The sequence below is a fragment of the Sinocyclocheilus grahami genome, unplaced genomic scaffold (genome assembly GCF_001515645.1).
Source record: "Sinocyclocheilus grahami isolate Dianchi unplaced genomic scaffold, SAMN03320097.WGS_v1.1 scaffold737.1, whole genome shotgun sequence".
In the NCBI taxonomy this organism is placed as follows: domain Eukaryota; kingdom Metazoa; phylum Chordata; class Actinopteri; order Cypriniformes; family Cyprinidae; genus Sinocyclocheilus; species Sinocyclocheilus grahami.
In genome coordinates, this window is record NW_015505916.1 from 11,322 (window position 1) to 21,407 (window position 10,086).

Sequence of the window (10,086 nt, forward strand, 5' to 3'; positions counted from 1 at the left end):
GAGATAACGAGAAAATGAAGTCATTATAACGAGAAAACAACTTTCGTTATGTCGAGATAACGAGAACATTTAGTCGTTATAACGAGAAAACAACTCTCGTTATGTCGAGATAATGAGAAAATTAAGTCTTTATAACAAGAAAACAACTTTCGTTATGTCGAGATAACGAGAAAATTAAGTCGTTATAACGAGAAAACAACTTTCGTTATGTCGAGATAACGAGAACATTTAGTCGTTATAACGAGAAAACAACTCTCGTTATGTCGAGATAATGAGAAAATTAAGTCTTTATAACAAGAAAACAACTTTCGTTATGTCGAGATAACGAGAAAATGAAGTCATTATAACGAGAAAACAACTTTCGTTATGTCGGGATAACGAGAAAATTAAGTCGTTATAACGAGAAAACAAGAAGGAAAAAAAATATATTGCATGGCCGCTTAGAACTTCCGTACATTTCAAATGTAGTGGAGTAAAGAGTACAGATACTCATTCAAAAATGTAGTGAAGTAGACAGTAAAAGTTGCTAATATTTTTGATACTCAGTACAACTACAAAGTATCCAAAAAGATACTCAAGTATACAGTAACTAATTACATTTACTCCAATACTTTACACCTCTGTACGTAAGTACGTAAAGAAAGAAAGAAAGAAAAAAAGAGAGTTAACATTATACTACAACAAGAACAACTAATTATTTTTCAGAACATTTACTGAAAGCATTTCTCCTATTTCCCATAACATGCACTACAAAATTCCAGATTGTCGAGAATGAGTGAAAACCCTGGCAGTTTCCAATAAACATGTCATGAGGCAAAGATGAATGACTTAATGCCTTTGACAACTAACTATTACTGAAACTAGTATTTATCTTATAATATTTTCTTTTTCTATATTGAAGGTCCAGTTTTGAGATTAATTTCCAGGCCCAGGTGTTTTGAACTGAGCCCCAATATGAACATCATATACAAGTAATTTTATGTTTATTGCTTTCTGAAACATACTAACACTGCTGGCAAACAAAATTTTTGGAAAATTATACTCTGTAATGAGTTGGCCAGTTTGTTAAAATCCACCACATAACACAATTACACACTACACAAGCAAAGTAGTGGTGACATTTAGATTGTGGTTGAGAGTCAGGAAACATAAAATCAGAGAGGTTAATCTAAAATGACATTGATGTTTGTCTCAAATTTAAAATAAGAATTTATTCAAATGCATATGCATAAACATAATATAAATAATAAATATAAATCAAATTTGAACAGATTGAAAAAGATTATACTGACAGAGAGTTCATTCTGAAGTCTGATGTCATGAGACCATGAATATCACCGTGTTACTAAGCAGGCCTAAAGATCAACTGAATCAAATGTCTGCAAGGACCAAAGGTGGAGAATTAATACCCACTGGAGATTAGCAAACACATTGTGGGACCTCTGAGTATGTCACAGTGGTAGATTATACACAGATCTACTCGTAGTGCGGTTGTAAACTGGATTGCTCACCAATAAGAGCTCCAACATACAGTATTTGTGCAGGGTGAAACGCTCTTATGAAAACAAAGTGATTCAATTTCCTCTAGTAGCAACCCACTATGTGGTCACAGTTAAAAAACTGTTTCACATAGTAACACATTTTTGATCTCTCTTCATTGAAACAAGTGAAATCATTTCAAAAAGCTCATGAACAATGGCGAAAAAAATGCACAGCAACATTTCTTTACATGTGTCTGATCCTCTTTGTCTCCGTGGAGACTGCAGCGTATTAAAAGAGATGATTAATCTGGTAGTCTTGCTCTCGCAAAAGGAGCTGTCTGTAATCACAGCATGACTCTGAACTGACGTCAATGTACATCTTATTTGCCGTTCAGCATTTACATTTCCCTGCTGGTGTCCAATTCCAGGAAACAACATGACGTCAGCTGCTCTGTGAGTGGGCAGTGCATTCACGCGTTTCAGAGAGAGAGAGCGACAGAGGTGCTGAAAGAAATGAGTGAGAGCTACAGAGGAACTCAACAGGAAGCAAAAATGTGAACATTTCATTCTTTCAGCCTGTTGCATGCTACAGAGATGATTCATCGCAAGAATATAACGAAAGCACAGATTTGATACAAATCGTATATCGTTTTCTCAGTACAATCTCTGTGTCTCTACCAAAACTTCAAAGTTTTGTTTGAGCATTTGAAATGTTGTTTGTCCGTTCATGTTCTCTGAACAGTCAGTTGACATTTAAAATGACCCAATCAATTTCAAAAACAGCCAAACTAAACTGAGATATTTAAAATGCAATTTTTTTAAGCAAGTTCCCCATGTTAAACATGCTGAAAACCACATAAGAGCCACAGAAAACAGTGGACATACCTGATTCTGTCTCATCTCCAGTCACAGCCATGTATAGTGAGCTGAAAGCTTGTCTTTCTCTCTCTGCTGTCAGCATGCAATGCTGCCCACACCACAAGCTAAGTGTGCAGTCACTGTCAGTGCCATTGACATCACTATGACATCATTAGCCTCCTGATGTCAGCAACGCAGTGGCTAGCGGAGTCAGCCCTTCCTCTCCCCAGCCCCCTATGCCGTCATTCACACATCAGACAGAGAGCCAGACCAAAGCAGGCTACAGAAGGCAGTTTGTTATGCTTAAAAGCTGCCTAAAGGACTGTCCTTAGATTTTCTTTTCAATTATGATTTCAACAAAAAGAAGACTATGCATAATGTTATGTGATATTGTTTTTGGAGTCTTAAAATGTATAAACAAATGAAATGAGCTTCCAGGTAGGCTGTGCATTGCATGAAACCTGTCAGGAATATATACGGATCCCTTTTAACTCTAAGAAAAAAAGAAATTACACTATACCATTCAAAATGTATAATGTTTTTTTTAATACCAATTCATATTTTCATCAAAGAATCCTGAAAAAAAATGTATCATACTTTCCACAAAAAATATTAAGTGGCACAACTGTTTCCAACATTAATAATAATAAGAAATGTTTCTTGAGCAGCAAATCAGCATATTAGAATGATTTCTGAAGGATCATGTGAAACTGAAGACTAATGATGCTGAAAAATGAGCTTTGCATCACAGAAATAAATTACATTTTAGAATATATTCATATAGAAAACAGATTTTTTTATTTAAATTATTAATAATTTAAATTTAATTATTAATATTAAATTATTATAGGTTTTACTGTATTTTACATTAAGTAAATGCAGCCTTGGTGTGCATAAACTTCTTTCTGAAACATTAAAAATTTTATTGACTCTAAATGTTTGAACGGAAGTGTATATATATATATATACACACATATATGTGTGTGTGTGTGTGTGTGTGTGTGTGTGTGACCCTGGACCACAAAACCATATTTTTGAAATTATACATCATCTGAAAGCTGAATAAATAAGCTTTGATGTATGGTTTGTTAGGATAGGACACTATTTGGCTGAGATACAACTATTTGAAAATCTGGAATCTGAGTCTAAAATGTCAAAATACTGAGAAAATCGCCTTTAAAGTTGTCAAATGAAATTCTTAGCAATGCATATTACTAATCAAAAATTAAGTTTTGATATATTTACGGTAGGAAATTTACTAAATATCTTCATGGAACATGATCTTTAATTAATACCCTAATGATTTTTGGCATAAAAGAAAAATCGACAATTTTGACCCATACAATGTTTTTTTGGCTATTGCTAAAAATATACCCATAAAAATCCATAAAAAATATTTTATCTTATATAAAATATAAGACTGGTTTTGTGGTCCAGGGTCACACATATATATATATATATATATATATATATATATAAAATGAAGACTATTTTTTAAGACATTGTGGCATATGTTTTTGTCATTTCTTGCACTTACAGCAATTATCTCAAGTTCCATGACCTCTCCATTTGTGATTTTTTAAACGCTTAAAATTTCAGACGGATTTGTTAGTAATCATTGAGACAAGCCATTTGAAAATGGTTTTCCATGACTGTTGGAACCTAAAGTTAAGACAGTGTATATCACAAATGAAACCAGAAAACTCCTATTTATTAATGTATTTATTTTTTGGTCTTTCTTGAAAATACAAAACCAAAAACACATTAAACATTACAAAACATTCTTTAACCGAAGTGACATAGGCAATGTATAAAGTAAAAAGACAATCGAATTCAGTCAGTTACGGTGTAATTTTGAGGCAACAAGCGATGTTTGAATCAATAATAACTAAACTCAAATTCACCTCCTCAAATGTAACCAGTAGTGTTATCAAATCAACTCAATTGAGTTTTCTTTTCTTTCTTTCTTTTTTTTACCACATCAACAATTTACTATTTAAAATTTCGCAGATCGCTGCGATTTCAATGTTAATCTTTCGGTCAGACTTTTAAAAGTTAAGAAAACCAAACCAGAGGTACACAAATGAGTTAGCATGCTCTCCGCACCGATACAGCTCAGTCAACCAATTAATGTACACACACAGGCAATTAGTGCAACAATTAACTGCAGCGAGAGCATGAAGAGTGATAAAAACGTATCAACTAAAAACAGGCATATGAAGCGGAGGCACGAACCCTAAGGGCCCGTCTTCCCATCAGGGCACGTTAGCAACAAACACACCGTCACCCAGAGAAGATGAACCATGCCTGGAGCTACAAATACCCAAATTAAAACCAGGAAAAACAACAAAAATGTTGCTTTTTAAATGCTAACGTTATTAATATTTTGTATGAAATAATAATTAAGACATTGCATTTAATATACAGTTGTTTTTCCCCATCCCTTTGGATTTTTGCTTGAGATAACTGCTGATGGTTTCGCATCTGTCATAGCTGGTAGAATGAGCTAGCGCGGTTTGTTTCTTTTTTCCCTCTTTTAAATATATACATGCATTCAATAGGTATTCCAATAAAACTAATTCCAACTCCCTTCCGGTTTCACCAATTAAAGAGTTAGCTAAAAACTGCAAGACAGTCCACACAACACAATTCTGCATGAGGAGCTTGTCTGGTCTTCGGCCGTGAGATATGTTGTAGAATGAGTGAAGGATGGGAAGTAGTAATGGAGCCGGACTAGGAAGATACTCTTTCCTTTCCTCTGCCAACTGGAGTCGGATTCACATTATGTTTGGAAGGAAGAGCAACTGGCTGATAACACTTGTAGTGGCAGCTCCAATTGCAAAAATACTGGACAGTGAGAATGCATATCTACCATCTTTTGACCTGAAGACAACAAAAAGACAATTATTTCACACAGGGACCAACAAAATCAGATTACTTCGTGAGTATAAAGACAGTAAAGATGCGGTCACATAGTGTAGTGATGCATGAAGTCACTTTCAAACCAAGCATCTTTCTGATGATCAATGGAGCATATTTGCTTGACCAACAGAACCTGATGTGGAATCAGCATGGGGAAATCTTTCATTAATTGCGTAGATTCTTATTAAAATGACTGGATTTTGCCCAAGAAAATGAGCCAAAATGTCACGGAAAAAAAATTGATTACTTTGTGAGTATAAAGACAGTAAAAAAGATGCGGTCACATAGTGTAGTGATGCATGAAGTCACTTTCAAACCAAGCATCTTTCTGATGATCAATGGAGCATATTTGCTTGACCAACAGAACCTGATGTGGAATCAGCATGGGGAAATCTTTCATTAATTGCGTAGATTCTTATTAAAATGACTGGATTTTGCCCAAGAAAATGAGCCAAAATGTCACGGAAAAAAAATGGCTACTGTCAAAAGCGTAGCGATGCATAAAGACAATTTTAAACCATTTGCACTTACAGTGTCGCGTTCACCACTGCGTGGGCACGTAACTGTAGGTGGGAGTGGCAGGCGGGCGGTACGTGGGCATTGAAGGGTGGGGCGCGACTGGGGTCGGAGAGTGAGTAGTTAATAATGTCCCTGAGGAGAAAAAAAATGCATTTTTACTATTTCCTCTTTATTGTATAAATTTCAGTGGATTATTTGGATGAGACTCACCAGCTGACATCGCCATGGTGGTGCCTCCTACCATGCCCATGGCGACTCCGTTATGGCGAGGCGGGGGAAGGGGAGGAGCATACATGGTCGCTGGCATGCCATTGGGCTGGACCACCGTTGTATGATGAATGACATGCGGCGGTGCTGCGTAAAGGGGCTGTGTGTAGTAAGTGCCTTGCTGCTATGGAAAAAAACATCCAATATTTTAACAAAATGCAGGTGTGACATTATTTACGCTTCATAATCTCCAGTTTTATGTTGCTTTACCTGTGCATAGGGGTTCTGTTGGGGGTAGGGACTTCTCACGGGGTAGACTGCAGCAGAGTAGGGGTTGGGTGAAGAGGAATAGGGGGGTACAGCACCTGTAGTTGGGGAGCAGGACATTTTGAAAGGGGTCCCGGGAGCATAACCTGTAGAGATGGCATTATATTTGAAGAAAATTAAGCAATAATCTAATTTGCTAGCAACAGCAATGCTTCTAAAAAGTGAGCATCACATCAAAATTGACCTTGTGGGAAAAAAATGGCTGGATAAACCCTATATTGATCATCTAGAATATCTAGTTTTATCTGGAAATATGTAAGACTCCAAAGGCAAAATAGGTAGTTGATGTCATGTCGAGTTGGCTTTATAGGAATATAAATCCAAAAATGAAAATCCTGTCATCATTTACTCACCTTCATGTCACTCAAAACCTGTATGACATACTTTCGTCTGTGGAACACAAAGAAAGATATTTTGAAGAATGTTGATAATCAAACTGACTTCCAGAGTATGGTCTAAAAATACAATGGAAGTAAATAGGAACTAAAAATGTTTGGTTACCAATATTCTTCAAAATATCTTCTATTATGTTCTGCAGAAGAAAACAAATGTCATACAGTTTTGGTACGACTTGAGGGCAAGTAAATTATGTCAGAATTGTCATTTTTGGGTGGACTATGCCTTTAAGACATACTGATGAGTTCAGGCACAAAAATGTTGAAGAGAAATAAACAAAGTGAGCTGTAATCCAAGAACTGCACTTTTAGCTTCTTAAAACGTGTTAAAAATCAAAAACCTCAGGATATATTTTTTGGCTGAGTGAAGAAGATCCATGTAACAAAATCTCTGTTCTGGCTTCTTGGAAACTGAAAAACACAGGAAAAAGAGAGAGTTTGGGCTTCCTTTACCTGTGGGAAAGGCTGGATTAGTGCCAGGGTACATGCCGGGGGAGTATGCTGGAGCTGCCGCTGCATAACCCACAGGAAATCCCGCTGTGCAGGAGGGAAAAAAAAAAAAAAACACAGCAATTAACAATAACAACAAAGACATTGTGCTGAAACCTAATTGCGTATGGTGTGAAAACGCCAGACACTTCCTATCGATTGCATGCAAGTGAGTCAGAGCTCATCTCTGGTTACCTGGGTATCCTATTCCTTTAGGGTTGGCATAAGGAACCCCTGATGACGCAGGGTTATAAACAGGGTTCATGATGTTTATCTTTTAGCACCTTTGAAGAATAGGACAGAAGAAGTCATTACATTCAACTACACAATAACCTATTACTAGACAGTTGTATTGTGCATTGCTTCTCTTTGGAAAAATACAGGTATATATTATGTACATTCATTTATAATAGATTCTAAAACACAGCAAGTTTCTACTTGGTGCAAAAACAAACTAGCTATAAAATATGGAAATACATATTTTTTTTAATTATATATCAATAACAGATTCTTAAACACTAGTTTCTACTTCAATAAAAATGTAGAGAAAAAAAAAACTTTTTAAAAAAAATAAGCAGACAAACCAATTTTGTCTGATTTGACTGATATTTTTACATTTCTGTCTACCGGAATCTTTTTTTAAAGTTTACAGATGCCATATGCTAAAGATTCACATTCACTGTGCATTCAACAAGGAAAAACAGTGCACCTGGTAAAATTCATTTAAAAGGTCGCTTTTTAAAATAATTGACTTTTTGATTGATAATAATGTGTTTTTATTTTTTTATCAAAGTAGCCAAAGGATAAATTAATAGTTATTGCAGTATATAATAAATTACTATTGCACATTTTAAATAATCAGTACCAGTATCGGTCAGGATAAATTAAAGTGGGGAAAAAATGCTATGCAGTTTTATCAGTCATGTGTAACAGGTACTTTGTAATGAGTCCCACCTATGATCTCAAGTCACCCTCTTACAAGCAGTGTTGGGGGTAACTCATTACAAGTAACGCGAGTTACGTAATCAGATTACTTTTTTCAAGTAACTAGTAAAGTAACGCATTACTTTTTTAATTTACAAGAAAATATCTGAGTTACTTTTTCAAAAAAGTAACGCCAGTTACTTTGTTTTCCCATTTACTAATAAGCAAAAATGACTTTAGAGAAGCTAACAATTGTGCTTCATTGTTTTTTTATTGCTGAAGAGCGTTTCTTCTCCTGCGTTCTACTGTACAGATGTGAATTTACTTTTCCTTCAGCCTGAGGTTTATTCATTACACTTTTTGGTGTGAAAGGGTTTTTATATTTGCTATAAATAGAACTTCTTATATTAAAAACAATCAAGTCCTGCTCATATTTAAAAAGTAATGCAAGTAATGTAACGCATTACTTGCCATAAAAAGTAACTAAGTAACGTAATTAGTTACTTTTTTTAGGGAGTAACGCAATATTGTAATGCATTACTTTTAAAAGTAACTTTCCCCAACACTGCTTACAACACCTGTCAATCAAAACTGATTTAAGGCGCATGCTGATGTCAGATGCAACGTGTTTCTGCTCGTACTGGTTGTTGAGTGCATCTGACTTATGAGATTTAAAACATGCAGTTTATGCATTAAAACATAATTCAACGCAATTGAGAAAAACAATCAGATGCAAAGTAAATGCGCATAAACGCATTGCATTCAATGGATCGGGCTCCTCCGAAACACAAGTATGGCTTTCAATTAGCCTGAGGTCCCGATTGTAAACCGACTCTACCGGTCGGCCAATTAATATTTTACATGCATGGCTAAAACAAGAGCTTTTTGCATCACTGCATAAGACGATCGTGTTTGATGCTCAAACACATCATAATAATAGACGTGACGTGTGCACGCAGGATGCAGCGCAGCGGCTCGGTGTTACAGGCCAACAGCAGAATCTCGCATCCCACTTTATCCCAATTCACTACATGTCCCACTCCTCCATCCATCCCTCCCTCTGTTTTTCCCCAGACAAAATCCCCCTCAGATGCGCAGCTAAAGCAATGTATCTCAACCGGACAGTAGTGACTGTGGGTACGTACGGTCGCTGGTGTTTTTGCAGCGGGAGAAGAATCCAGTATTTCGCTCGTATCTGATGATGTTGTCCGTCTCGAGCTCTCGCGTCGGCTGCAAAACGCTACGCACAGCGAGCCCTGGCAGCACCGTGCGTCACTTCCGCCTTCTTCTTCTTCTTCTTCTTCTAATAACGTTTTATGGTGGATGGCAAACCAACTTCTGGTGAATTTACCGCCACCAACTGGACTGGAGTGTGGAGCACTAATATGCAACTACTATATACATATTTATATTTATCTATATTTTATATAAAAAAAATAAAATACAAAAATTTAAAAATTAAATAAAAAAAAATACCCACACATTCCTAAATTCTCCTGACTAATCTTATTTCTTTAATGTATTTAACAATAGCACCATATATTTTACCTTGTTCTGCATGCTCTTTCAAGAGATTTGACAAATTAAATGATTCAACACCCATGTTTCTTACTTCCTCAATGAGTTTTAACCTTTCTTTTTCATATTTTATACATTTTATTAAAACGTGCTCTATTGTTTCTGCCTGATTACAAAAAATACATTGACCTGTTTCATGTTTTCCTATATTAAACAGAGAGTGATTTAATCTAGTATGCCCTATTCGGATGCGAGAAATAATTGTATCTTCTTTCCTATTCCTAAAAATACTTCTTCCATTTCCTACTTGCTGCTGAATATTATACATTTGTCTGCCCTTGCTTTCACAGTTCCATACTTCTTGCCATTTTTTGTTTATGAATTCTTTAATTTTCCCTTTAACCTCATTTTTGCTAAGAGTCACTTGAATATCTATTTCTGAGTGT

At 35.7% G+C, this 10,086-nt stretch overlaps 2 protein-coding genes across 4 annotated transcripts in view; both read right to left on the reverse strand.

Moving 5' to 3' along the window:
• The window catches only part of LOC107560644 (cAMP-responsive element modulator-like), a 5,645-nt gene extending 3,199 nt beyond the window's left edge, over positions 1 to 2,446 (reverse strand). Inside the window, exon 1 of the mRNA XM_016244875.1 lies at positions 2,367 to 2,446. Within this exon, the coding sequence (XP_016100361.1) occupies positions 2,367 to 2,442 (76 nt within the window). The 5' untranslated portion in view covers positions 2,443 to 2,446. The remainder of the gene's footprint in view (positions 1 to 2,366) is intronic.
• Positions 2,447 to 4,853: 2,407 nt separating this feature from the next.
• LOC107560647 (myelin-associated neurite-outgrowth inhibitor) lies at positions 4,854 to 9,411 on the reverse strand. Of its 3 annotated transcripts, none has more exons than XM_016244880.1 (7): positions 9,268 to 9,411; positions 7,394 to 7,482; positions 7,163 to 7,246; positions 6,258 to 6,352; positions 5,991 to 6,171; positions 5,793 to 5,912; positions 4,854 to 5,222 (listed from the first exon to the last, which is right to left on the reverse strand). In XM_016244880.1, the coding sequence occupies exons 2-6, from the start codon at positions 7,461 to 7,463 to the stop codon at positions 5,803 to 5,805; spliced, it is 540 nt and encodes a 179-aa protein (XP_016100366.1). In that variant the 5' UTR covers positions 7,464 to 7,482; positions 9,268 to 9,411; the 3' UTR covers positions 4,854 to 5,222; positions 5,793 to 5,802. The 3 variants fall into 3 exon arrangements, with proteins under 3 accessions (XP_016100366.1, XP_016100365.1, XP_016100364.1); XM_016244879.1 differs by having other exon boundaries at positions 5,991 to 6,168; positions 6,258 to 6,400; XM_016244878.1 differs by having other exon boundaries at positions 6,258 to 6,400.
• Between the last annotated feature and the right edge of the window lie 675 nt (positions 9,412 to 10,086).